The sequence below is a fragment of the Aythya fuligula genome, chromosome 1, assembly GCF_009819795.1.
Source record: "Aythya fuligula isolate bAytFul2 chromosome 1, bAytFul2.pri, whole genome shotgun sequence".
NCBI classification, from domain to species: domain Eukaryota; kingdom Metazoa; phylum Chordata; class Aves; order Anseriformes; family Anatidae; genus Aythya; species Aythya fuligula.
In genome coordinates this window covers 15,244,582-15,258,158 of record NC_045559.1, presented here as the reverse complement: position 1 = coordinate 15,258,158, position 13,577 = coordinate 15,244,582, and the positions used below count along the sequence as shown (strand labels likewise).

At 43.8% G+C, this 13,577-nt stretch overlaps 1 protein-coding gene across 1 annotated transcript; it reads right to left on the bottom strand.

Moving 5' to 3' along the window:
* Positions 1 to 5,058: 5,058 nt before the first annotated feature.
* On the bottom strand, positions 5,059 to 12,106 carry CBLL1 (Cbl proto-oncogene like 1). Its single transcript, XM_032207952.1, has 6 exons — positions 12,065 to 12,106; positions 9,381 to 9,548; positions 8,930 to 9,030; positions 8,633 to 8,716; positions 7,754 to 7,827; positions 5,059 to 7,190 (listed from the first exon to the last, which is right to left on the bottom strand). The coding sequence occupies exons 1-6, from the start codon at positions 12,075 to 12,077 to the stop codon at positions 6,149 to 6,151; spliced, it is 1,482 nt and encodes a 493-aa protein (XP_032063843.1). The 5' UTR covers positions 12,078 to 12,106; the 3' UTR covers positions 5,059 to 6,148.
* Between the last annotated feature and the right edge of the window lie 1,471 nt (positions 12,107 to 13,577).

Below are 13,577 nucleotides of genomic sequence, written 5' to 3'. Positions count from 1 at the left end.
AAGAAAGACAACTGCAACTAAAGAGAAGACCTACGAGGATCTTTGTGGAATGGAAAGTCTGTATTCAGTGGCTGACAAGAAGAGTTATAGATACATCAGGGATTTAAGCCAGGAGAGGAGAAAAGCTATGTAAGATTAACAAAAAAACCCAACGTGCACTGACACAGACTTGGACACACATTACTAGCATAGGCAAGTCAGCCTGGTGGAAGCAAGAAAAGGGTAAGTAAGACACCAGACACCACGTATTTCTCTTCAAAACCCATTGGGTGTACTGACAGGCCTCAGCCTAAGAAAAAAATGTTCTCAGTTGCACTCCTCCAAACAATTAATTTTAAAACTAATCACTCTCCTGATGTAGCACAATGCCCTGTGTGCTATGCAAACAACTGGGAAAATCAAAATGTCATAGTGTGCTTCACTTGTTACCCAGGTATCTTGACAAAACTAGCTCAGAAATCAAGCCACCTGATTTCTACCAGATATAAAACCAGGATTCAACAGAGCATAATTTCACTTTCCAAAACTATTCACCATTTCTAAAATGGGTGCAAGACCCAGACAGCCTTAACCAGAGCGCCTTGCGCTCCCACCTCACTTGTTCCTAATATTTGGCATCTTCTTAACCACCCTGTTCATTTCCTGTGCTGACAACAGCACTGTATTTCTGATGTTTTGTGTGATTTCTGGTGATTTATGTGTTTTTGTTTGTTTGTTTTTTGTTTTTTTGTTTGTTTGTTTGTTTGCTTCTGGTTATCTCTGCATTCAACAATCTGTTTCTCTTGTACCACTAATGTTTCTCTTGTTAGTTTACCCTTACGCAGACTGCAGCACAGAGTCTTGCTCTGCCGTAGGCTGCGGCCATGCAGATTTTCCAGCTTGTTTTTGACACGGGGACCTTTGAAAACCCAGAGCTTGCTCTTCCACTGAGCAGTTGCTGCTTGGTCAGAGCAATACCACATGGTGCTTTTTAATCCTTTACTCAAGAATATACTAAAAGGCAAGTTTCATACCTGCTTCCTTTTTGGATAGCTGGCTGGTGTCATCGATCCATTAGCACATACCCTGAGCCCAGCACAGTGCAGATGCTTGGTAACTTTGTAACAGCCGTCTTAGAGCCAGCAAGAGGGTGGAAAAGACAGAAGCCAAAGAGCCTGAGATGCTCAAGGATACTCTCAGGCCTGGTTTTCACTTTGTAATGCAGAAGAGATGGTGTGAAACATGGAAACAAAACCAAAAATCAAAGTGATTCAGCTATTTGAGGTCTGGGGACCGATGGAGAGAGTTTTATAACATGTGAGCCCATATTTTTTTTCTATTTCTAACTAAGTTCATAGTTTGGAAACAGGGAAAAGTGTCTGTAAATGCTACTAGAAGAGAAACATCAATTACACCTCTCCATTCCTCATCCCTGTGACAAACGCAGACGGCTTGCTTCTTGCACTCCTCTTTCTATATCTGCTCCTCTACACTTCCTAAGAAAATGCCTGAAAGTTTACCTGACCCAGAAATGGCAAGGAACAAGTGCAGGAGCTCTCATTAGCACTCAGGTAATTTGATTTAGTGTAGGAAATCATTCACTGTGATTTTGGAGCTGTGTTCAGGCATTGGTTTTCACAAACAAAACCGAATAAAACACGGCAGACTGGAATGTTTTCACGTCTATTTAAAATCATTTTTCTTGTTCTTTTGCTTTAATCATTTAAATTGCAGTTTTACTGCAAAACACCAGCATACAGAAATGGAGCATTCCTGCCTGTTTGTGAATGGAAATGATCCCCCTTTCCATTACCAGAAGCGTGTTACACTTCTAAGTCCCGTTAGCACTCACTGATAACAGCATCAGGACGACTGAGCCAATCTAACAGCTTCCTGCTGCTATTCCACCCACATCTTTCAGGAAGCATGCTGGATTTTTTAATCTTTTAATCTCTGCTAATCTCTTACACTCAGAAACCAAATCAAAACTGGAAAAAAAATATATAATAAAAATAATAACACCCCACAGTCGGAGAACAAGCAAATACAATTCAGAGGAGGAAAAGCTTCTGAAGTCACAGTGTCTTGTGGCTAAGTCAAGACTAAGAGGAGCTTTAATCTTCATTATTCTCATTCATGTTGCCCAAAGAAACGCAGCTATTTTGGTTTACAAACCACTCAGTATGAACTATCTGTGAATATAACATACCTGAGCACAGCGCAGAACCAGTTGAGGGCACCATTTCCATACAGAGATGAATTCACTGTTGCTAGGAATTGTTGTTAACATCATCAAGTAAAAAACACTGAAAATACAACCTGTGTAATACTGATATGTGCTTTAGAAATATAAAGTCAAGATGAAAATGAACAAAATCAGACCCGAGTTTTACAGAGCAGGAAGCATTTTAGGAAGAGAGAGGTGTGCTCTGACTTGATGCACAGAGAAAGTGTAACCACAATTCTTTTTCTGAACACTTGACTTTACAAAACACAGAAGACAGACCGGTTTGCTTCATTTACTCCATGTCTGCAAACTCCAGCATGAAATGAATACGAATTACTTCCACTTATTTTCTAACAATCTGAATTTGACTCTCCCTCGAGAGCCATAACCACAAAGGAGTGGACACTCCATCCGCTATGGGCTTCCAACTCTCCCAGATTAGATCTAAGACATTTTTTCTTTTCTAAACAAACATGAAAAATGGCACTCGCCACATCAAGCACCCAATCTTTATGCTCATAGCATTCTCAAAAACTGAAGAAAGTAGCATTCATGCAATTAGCTGCTTGTCGTGAAGCATGCACGGTTGCAGGCGATCCTTTAAGCAAAATTAGAGATGGAATTGAAGATAAACTTGAAACCACGGATGTCTCCAGGCCATCCGTTTGTGTCCTCTAATTAATTCCGTTGTGAACACAAACTATCATCAAACTCTTTTTCATTCCCTTAAATGGCCCCGTTGGAGGATCTCACGATAGCAAACATTTTAATGTTGTCAGAGGTCTCTTAAAACCGGAGATCTGCTTGGCAATGCCTCAGGAGGGAGATCGCTGCCACTGGCAGGGATAAACGTTCAGCATAAAACCGGCTCGATTCAGTGGCTGTCTTTAAAGGAAGACCCAACTAGGAATGCAAAGTATTCAAAAAGTACTTCTCACCATCTCAAAGACCCTTAATCATACAGGGAAATACAATATATGACATTGCTGAACTTCACACTGAAATCACCAGGGTCTTAAAAATAAAATAAAATAAAAACTCCAAAGAAAAACATAAACGAAGACAATTGTCAACATAACATTTCAACCAATGCAAGCATGTTTTAATTTTGTAAATACGAGAGTATCAATGTTACCCTTTGTAGGTAAACTTAAGACTTCAAGAGGTAAAACACATTTAGGTCTTCCAATCCAAGCAATACACAGAAGTTTGACCCAAGTCCAAATCCTTTCCACAGGAGATGACTTTTCAGCATCTTCTCAGTCACAAAGACTTTTGATCCATTAAATGATTCAAGGGATCCCATTAACTTCTGGAGTAATAAAAATTTCAGTACCATTTTGGGGTCATTATACAGCAATCACAACATCAACTTTGCCCCAAATATAAACAAAAACCCCAAATTCTCAGTTTCTACAGTGACATATATTTGTCTTCTGTGCTTTTTGATGGAGCAAGGGCTGCTCTTGTTCCTTAACCAACTAAAGTTAAATTGTCTCAGGATTTTCAGAGAGGCACTTCAAAAATAGCTTAAAAAAATGCAGCAATGGACACAGGTATGAAACCTTCATCTGCTTCGCAACAGACTAGGTAACATTTAACAAAAATACATAATCTGATTTATTTCTAAAAACTAGCATGATGAAGAGAGTTGGGTTACTTTGTCAGCACCATATTTGAGGGTGAATAGCTGATTTCAGAGAGCCTTTCTTTACAAAACAGAGCACATCGGTGATGCTGGCACACCGCTGTATTGTGGTTTACCCCTGCGCAGCAGCGTGCCACGTGGTACCTGAGTAAATCTCGCAGCAGAAACAAAATGCAGCCAGTGCCAAGAGCCATCGGTAAGTCTCTCCAGAAAAGGTCTGCCAGCCGTCAGCTTGGCTTTCTGGAGTCAAGGAGCATCAGTCACTTCAGACGCGTGGATTTCCTCTGCAATGAAGTTATTTTCTGTAACACAAATATGCCCAAAACAACCTCCTAATAGCAATGAGAAAAGGGAGAGTTTAAAGGTTCCTCACGTATTTATTATAAATTACGGAAACAAAACACTGCTGACAGTCATTTTCTCCTTCATGCACACTGAAGCTCTCAATCGTCAACCTGCCACGTACCGCAGCACAATACCACAACCAACCTTTTTTCTTTGCCAGTGTTTTATTTAAAATGACTTACTCCGCAGAGAAACCAAACCAAAGAACTCTGTCTTCGAAACAGGCACACCACAGCTGAGCAGACTTTCCGCCAGCTGACACGTACCAGCCATTTGCACACCCCAGAATTTACTGTACATCCCAGAATTTATTTGCACGTCTCCAAAGAGCTGTGACGCAGCTGCATTTGTTTGAGAGGAAAAGCAAAAGATTTTCCCGTGGTCACAAGGAAATCAATGGCAGTCAAGGACAGAGCAGATCTAGAGAACACTTGCTCAGGTAATTTAAAAAACACACAGTTGACACAGAACTACAAAATTTGGAATGTTGTACTGCCAAAGCTCTTTGATAAACTAAACAATTATGAGGCAGGAAAAAAAAAAAAAAGTTACAAAATAGAGTGAGGTTTTAAAGAGAATTCAGATTTTCAGTAGGAAATTACAAACCTTAAAAAAGAACAGGCAGGACTTCTTCATCTAAAATCACCACTACTAGAAACGTGACATTTTGGAGAAAAAGCAAAAAAAGCTCAGCACTAACATTGATTAGAAACACAAAGGCAAACATTCAAGACTGTCTTATCAGTGTCTGGCTCAGTTAGCAGCTGCACTTAAAGAGAACATTCACATCTTGTATTTAAGAGCGTGCTTATAAAACCTAAATCTGGGGCCAGAACAGCCCCCAGGGCATGCCTATATTGCCACCTATATTAAAGACTCTTAACTGTCCAATTAAGGATGTAGCACAAAAGTTGAAACAGATAAAAGGTGTGTAGCTTTTATTATTTTTTTCATATCTACATGAGGGATTTCAAATCCTTTCTTTCACGTTACCAAATGGGAAGTTTTCCAACTGTACGTATTATATAGTGATGGAGGTAAATGCCACTTCACCAAAAGCAATCTGCTTCTCTCAGACATGGCAAGCCAGCTCACGGCCACTTCCACACAAACATAACCATAAGTAAACAAAATAGTTTGAATTCACACCACTGAGGAGTGTACATGTAAACAGAATCTTCTCAAACAAAACCAGCCCCAAAAACACCATCCACACCCCTAACATCATAACCCGCTTTCGTGTCACGCCCAAAGCTGCATTTCTGGTAAATTTATCTTGGTCGTGATACCACACAAATTAAAAAAGACAAAAAAAGAAACTAAAACAAACCCAACAAACCTGAAATACAGTGTTTGGATGTCTGACTTCTCGTGTCATGAATTCACCATAGCCCGAATTTATTGAAAGCAACAGTAAATGTTAGTAAAAATATCAGTTTCCTTAGTATTTCCCACTTGGATAGCATCAGTGCCAAAATGGTGTCCTGGAACCGTGTCTGTGTTAACTTCACATAAAAACCCACCACTTTTACAACCATGTTTCAATTTAATTATTGTACACAGGTTAACAAAAATGTATCACAAGTGAAACTAAACATTGGATTTAACAAAAACAATATTCAGAATGGTACAACACGTGTTCTTTTTCTCCAGGAAGTAATATTACAAGCGTTCATCTTAAGGACAATTTAGCCACACTATAGACAGAAGTTCTGTTAAAATGCAACTGTGGTCTACTAAGCCACTTATTTTAGCACTACAGAGTATCTGAAGTCAGAGTCCTACATCCAAGGCTTAAAAATCATTAAAGATCCAAACCCCAAAACGTCTTACAGTCAAAATGACAGTATTTAAAAAAACAACCCCCCCTCCCCGACAATTAATTAAAAGGCTGTTGTATATAGTTTTATCCTCTTCATAGCACTCTCTATTCGTGTAACTGCTCGTTATCATTGGTAATAGGGTCTGTATCTGGCTTGATCAGGGTGGTGCGGTCCAGGAAGAGGGGCCTGAGCAGGAGGCCCTTGCATTCTCGGCGGTGGAGGCGGCCCTCGTGGAGCTGGCCAAATCCCCGGACTCATCCCCCCTGGCTGCGTGAAGGGGGGGCTAAGAGTTCCTTGGTCTTCACTGAACTGTGGCAAAGAGTTAGGGTTGTAGTGGTGGGGAGGGGGCGCACTTACGTTTACGGGGGGGCCTCCGTGCTGAGGAGGGGGAGGTCCCGGAGGAGGATGATTCATGTAGGGTGGCATCTGGGCAATTATATGTCCAGGCGGCGGGGTGATGGGAGGAGGAGCAGAGGTCATTGGCGGCGGAGGAGCTTGGCTGTACACCATGTGAGGAGTGCCCGCTGCCTGGGGGGGATGCTGCAAAGGGTGGCTTATCGGAGGAGGCGGTGGGGGGGGCGGCGCGTAATGCTGCTGCGGAGGCATGATGTGGTGAGGGTGCGTTACCACGGGCTGCCCCTGGTACTCGGGGTGATGGTGAGCGGGTGCCGGGGCCGGCGGAGGTGGTTCTCGAGCCCCCGAACTGGAATCATCCTGAATGGGAACAGTTATCAGGTTGCTGTGTTTCCTGGTGGAGATGCGGAAGGTGTCCTGACTGACCGGGCGAGGCGGCGGCGGAGCCATGGCCATCTCCGCTGGAGGGGCACGGATGTCTTCATGGGGCTGGTTGTAATGCTCGTGGGGCACGTGCTGCAGAGGAGGCGGGGGCATCATGATGTGCTGCTTCGGCGGGATGTGGCTCATGTGGTGTTTCTCAGGCGGCATTATGAAGCGCTCGGGAATTTCGGCGGGTGGTGGGGCAATCGGAGGGTGAACGGGCTCAAGTGGAGGGCGAGTAACAGGCTTTCCAGCCCTCATATGGCGGTGGTTGATGTGAGCTTGTAGGTCCCTCTGTGACAGGTAAGTTCTCTTGCACCCTTGGACAATGCTACACATGAAGAGAGACCCTCGTACGCACTGCTCGATGCGCTGCACAGGTTCGTTACAGCTGAAGGAAGAAAAAATTAGTTTACTGTCATCACAGAGAGAATAATCGGCAAGTTTTTGTCATTGCTGTTGTTAAACACCAACCATTTTACCAAAATTATCCAAATTAGACATCACATTTCCCCCCCCCCCCCCACTGTAACAATGAAAAATGTTTTGTTGATTTTGAAGTTAAACTAACTTGTAAGCCTCCAAATACAACTATAAAATAACAAAAATTTCATGGGGTAGAAGTTTAGACACAGCATCACCCTCTGCCACAAATTCCCTTGGCATTTCAGTACTTACCCAGGGTCACACTCAGTAATTAAACAGCTTCTTGCTCCTTTTCAAACTCGAGCAATTACACTTTATCTACACAGATATTTAAACAGCAACGTAAACATTAATATTTTACACTCTATTAACCGTGAGATATGAAGCTATAATCAAGTGGTGCAGTAAGAGTACTCTGCTCTCTCTCCTAAATGTACATAAATAAGAAACACATTAATACATTATCCGAAATGAGGCATTTAATTTTCTCTCCTACATTTCCTTTAAGAAAATTTCAAGAGAACTTACCCCGGACACATCTTGTCTCCCTTTTTCTCATGTAGTATAGCACAGTCATAGCAGAAGACATGCTTGCAAGGTATCTGGAAGAAAAAAAGGCTCTGTCAAGACAAGATGCGTCATTCCACAGCACACAATTCCTAAGAATAGAAGCACTTAAGTTACTCATGAAACAAACAGATACAACGTAGCAGTTAGCAGTCTACATTAAATAGAACAGTTGAAAAACAGTTCGAGTTTGGGGCTTGGGAAAGCAAGGTTTTTGTTTTGTATTTTTTTGTTTGTTTAAAAAAAAAAAGTTGGCAAAAAGTATAGGTAAAAAATTAAAGTTTTCCAGTAATATTGAATATTTACAGAAACTGTATATGCAGTCTAATTACACTTGCCTTATGTGCATGCAGGAAATGTCTTAAAAGCATCATCAATCACCAACAATCATCAGGTCAGAGCCCTCGGTCTGCTACATCACACAGAAATCTACATCTCGGGGAATTAGTTACACTAGTTTTAAAGACATAGAAGTGTTTTCTAACTTGGCTGTAAATCACCCAGTGACATAAAAAGCTTACTTTTAAAGCCAAGCGGTACAAGACTGAAAACCACCGAACTTGAAAGACTTTTGCTCCTATTTTGGGGTTGTTGTTCGTTTTAAAGCTTTTCATTTTAACACTTACAAGCTTGCTTTACTAAATCAAGGAGCAAAGTTAAGTCAGCCAGAACAAAACATTTCAGCAATTAAGACCCTGGTTCCATCCTGATATTCTTCTGCTGCTGATTTCAACAGACCTCTGAATAAACCATCTCTAGAGGCTTTGCAGTGATACAGCAAGACCTGATTGTACCTAAAGGGAAACCACGGCTGCTGCTTCCCCTGGTGATTTCACTCACCATGCGCCCGTAGGTTTTGATGGGCAATCCACACTTATCGCAGAAGTGGACGGGCGTATCATCCTTCTCCCCCAGCAAGTTTATCTGGTAGAAGAGAGAAAGAGGTAGGGAGAAAAATCACTAAAGCTGCTTATTTCAATCATCATCAATCAGCTCATTACTTCTGTATCAGCTGAGAATGCAGCAAGAATCCCACAAACATGAGAAAGCAGAGAATAAAATTTTAGTAAGGGAAGCACCGTTATTTTATAAAGTATTCACAGAAAAAGATCCATGGTTTTCCATCTGTGACTCTACCTTATAGTCCCAGAAAATGGGTCCAGGGAACCTCCTCTGATTTCCAAACATTTCACCTCCTTTGCATTCGTACCGCTCCTCTTCGTTATAATCAAATTCTTCTGTGGAAAGAACAAAAGAGAAGACAAGCCAGCTACAACACCTCCCCGGCTGACACCAGCTGCTGTTAAGTGCATGCATCAATGTATATTGAAATAATTAAGAAAGGCCTCGACATTCCCAGCCTGCTGGGCCCATTCTGCAAGAAGGTACAATGAGAACAGCAAAAATTCACTTTGGGAATTGGCACCATTTATTCCTTACAGCACAGCAGTACCTGGAAATGTGAAATTTGCTTTGCAGTGTACAGAACCTCGGATTTTAGGTCTTCAAAACTGACTGGAGACTTGAACAAAGCTGCAGAATAACATGCTTCCTTCCTACAGGGCTGGTGTTTGGAGTAGCTACTTACCTTCATCACCAGCTTGGGTCTTGGAAGGCATCCTGTTCATATTTCTGGGAGCCCGAGGTGCAGGTTTGGCTTTATTGGTCTGCTTTGAGATCAGCTTTATAGGGATTCTTCTACGAACATCAAGACCACCCAATGATCCTGAACTATTTGTTCCTTGCAAATCATTGTCTGTGAAAGAAGAAAAGGTTGTTATTTCGCAGCTATTAAATAGCTATTAAAGAGGCTAAATATTAAAATAACAGTTCTAAGAAAAATAATTTTAAAAGACTGTTTATACAACATACCAAAGTTAAATAACTAGAAAATAGTCACAAGCAATTTCTGCTAGAAGTCGGGTCACAAAATTGTTTTCAAAACAACTGTGGTTTTAGGAAATATACCTCTAAAAACTACATTATTAAAATAAATAAACAAACTAGTCTGTCATTTTTGCACAGCAGGAAAAAAAGGTGTTTCACTGTACAGCTCTTATCACAGCATGAGCAGTACTGAAGAGCCAATTCTTTGTATAACCTTAATATCATGGAATTTCTTACAAGAAAGCATTTTTACAGTTTATGTGAACTGTTTACTGAACAAGTTGGAAGGAAACCAGTCTCCACATCAACTCACAGCACCTCGACACATCACTGAGAGGTTTAGCATAAAGAATCACAGAAATACTGGTGCTTAGGGTATGCAGAAGTATCCTTGCTAAAGCGAAACTGACTGCTCTCTGCTACCGAATTCTCGTTAACCAGATTTAAAGCCGAGTACCAGGGCAAAGGAAGCCAGAAATTGTCTGACTCATGCCTAAGCACACACAGGCTCCATGAGAGTCTGGTGGTGACAAAGCAACAAGCAACTCCAAGGAAGGGGGTACAAGGCACAAACTACCCCAGCTTCCAGTACATCTACCTTTACCCACCACACAGCTCCTCCTTTCCACCAAAACTGAATTACAGCCTTCACAAATCTACCTGCCTCACTTCCTTTTTAATTGAAAATCTTGTCAACACGTATCCCCACCAGCCTTTTGCAAAAAAGGGTCAAAGTTCTGAAAAAAAAAAAACAAACCATTATTTGACTCCTATTCAGAAGCCTTTACATCTTTTACCCACTACAGGAACTAGGTGGGTATACACCTGAGGAACACCAGCACTGAAATTCACATTTTAAAACCAAACCTCGCGAGAGCTTCATTTGGAAGCCTTGTGCACATGCCAGCGTTTTCGGGGATGTGGTTTGGGTGTTTTTATTCACAGCTTTCAGACTGAAGCCCTGTCCATGCTTTTAACTGGAGAAGTGAAGACATAAATATTTAACGTTGCTGTCATTTCTGGTCTGTCATGAGAGGACTTCACATCAGAGGCTGGAAACGTTTCAGGGGGGATGCGCTGCACCTCCGAGCTGTGCCACAAGCTGTTGGGGTGCGAGGTCTTGCTATAAATCATTCAGCACCTAACACCAGAATTAGGAACTGCAACAAAGTTTCACATTAGGACTCTACCCGGACAGTCACTGTACCTCAGCATGGAGAGCCCCTGGTTTTCTGAGCTAGATAAACCTCCTGATTTCCTGTAACATTGCTTCACCCCAAAAGGCATCACCCAAACCAGCAAAGACAACAAAAAAAAGTGACAAAACCTGGTCTTATATCTGCTCATTTGCTTTTATCAGACTATCCTGTTGGCTGGAAAAGGGGGCCCAGCAAGCCAACAACTCAGGCACCATGTTTATGGGGAGACAGGCCAGCACATCAAAGGCAATGCTAAGTGCTGAAGCTGCCTATATTCCACTCGCTGGGAAGATCTGTTTCTCACTAGATTATACAAAGACTCCACTGCAGACCAAAAAAGTCCACAAAGACCTTAGCAAATATGGCTAACTACAACAAATCTTGAGACAAAACTTCACACGCTCCACCGACCTGCCATAGGAAGCAGTTACACTCTGACACTTCCCAAGAGCTTTGCGAGCTCGGGATATTTACCCGGCTTAGAGACTGGCTGAACAAAACGAGCAAGTTTTAGTCACGCGTATTTACAGGCGGAAAACAGACTCCAGTCTGAGCACGCAAACCCAGCAGGATTAAGCCCCGACCGAAACAACAACAAAAAAGTGTCCGAAATGAAGAAGCCCCACCCCCAAAAAGCACCTGAAGCGTTTAACCACTTAGAGAAGATGCAACAGAAGCCGAGACTATCACCTTCATGAGCTTTGCTTATATTTTTGAATCCCAGGGGTTCTTAAAATCGTAGAGTCACAGAATGATTGAGGTTGAAGCCCTCCAACATCACCTGGTCCAACCACCCCCTGCCACCAATGCCACCACTAACCCATGTCCCCAAGCACCACGTCCAACCTCTCCTTGAACAACCCCAGGGACGGTGACTCCACCACCTCCCTGGGCAACCCGTCCCAGTGCCTGACTGCTCTTTCTGACAGGAATGGCTCCTCATTCCCTCCCCATTCCCTCCCGGAGCCGCCCGCACCCCGCCGCCGGGCTGGGCTCCCTCAGCGCAGGCCGCACGCTCCCGCCCCACCTCCCCCCGCCGCCCCCAAGCCCCAAGGCCCAGCGGAGGCCGCTCGCTGCCCGCCTGCAGCGCGGGGGCCGCACCCCAGGGCCGGGGGGGTCCCTGAGGGGCCCGGGGGGGCCCCGAGGCCGCGCGGGAGGCGCCGAGGCCGCGCCGCCGGCTCCTCACCAGTGTGGGCCATGGCGCGGCGCGGGGCGCTCTGGGAGCGGAAGGGCGAGGCCGGAAGCGGAAGCGAGGGCTGGGAGCACGCGGGGGGGGGGGGCGGGGTTGGGGGGTGGCACCGGGGCTCCGTTACCGGGGGAGGGGGGGGAGAGGGGGGAGGGGATGGTGCCGCGGTGGCTGATGGGATGTGGGGGAGCGCGGCATGCTGGGAGTTGTAGTGCCGGGCATCCCACGCATGCGCGGTGAGGGAGGGGAGGAGGAGAGGGGGTGGGCGCCATGTTGGGGGGCTGTGAGGGGAAGGGGTGGCGGAGGAGGCATGGCGGGGCTGGGGGCGGCTGGCTCTGCAGGGCTCTGCCCGCCTCGGCGCTCTGTGGCGAAACACGGCCCTGGGCTGCCTCGGGGAGGGATGGAAAGGCAAAATGAGGCAGTTCGGGAGCCCTCCCTGGGAGCTTGGTGGGAAGGTGTGCCAGAACAGTGGGTTTCTAATAAATTAAACACGTCTGAAACTGCGCTGGGCTCCAGCTGCTGGCTGACATCACCATGGGAGTGATTAATGTCTTAAAACTGGAGCAATCCTTTAACCAGGTTTATAAAAACTTAAAATGGCTTGACAGAACAGTGGACCTCCAGTATGCACTGAAGCTTCATAGGAAGAGTGCCCTGCCCCAGAGACTACGTTCTGGATTTCCATAAAGTTAGGGGTTTGAAAATACCACGTATAGAACGTGTAGAGCACGGAAGGAATATACAAATAATGAAATCCCAGGCTATAGGGCTGAAAACGCCCTCAGTCTCAAATAGTACCTCATAACTAAAGCTGGGACAACTCCAAACACTCCAGGCTGGTCAGCATCCTACTGAAGGTCCTCAGGATGGGGACCTACAGAAACCTTTCTCCATTATCTTTGTAGCCCTGGCTTCACAAAACAGCCTTTTAAGCCTCTAGTTTCTTGTCTTATCTCCAAAAGGTGGAGAGAGGGGGTTTGGCATTCGTTTCTTTTGTTTGTTGACAGGCAGAGCCAAGGGAAAAGAGACACTGATCTGTGCAAAGTGCATTTCCACGTCATACAAATGCACGAGAAGAATTTTAAGAAAATGCAGGTGCATGTAGTACTTTTTCAGTATGCACAACTTTATTCTCTAGTTAATGGATACAATTACTTTCAAAATGCCTCTTTTAAAAAGGGTAATAAAGTTAAAATGCATCTCCAAATTTAGTACCTGATATGCAAAGACAATAATATTCAAAATGCATACAAAAAAAGTCACTTCTTCATTCCACTGAGGGGAAAAAAAAATCAGTACCTTTAGTTGCATTACTTGTGGTTGTTTGAATTAGTACAAAATTGGGTAGAATTTTAGCTTCAATGCAAAATTGTTTTGGTATCCTTCATTCTGATGGATAATTAGACAGAAACTCACATACTCCTGACCCCTCTGAAAAATGTATTGGAATGCCTGCTGCATGTTACCTGCTACCATTCTGTGTAAATGTAGGCTTTTTGTGAAAAAATTACTC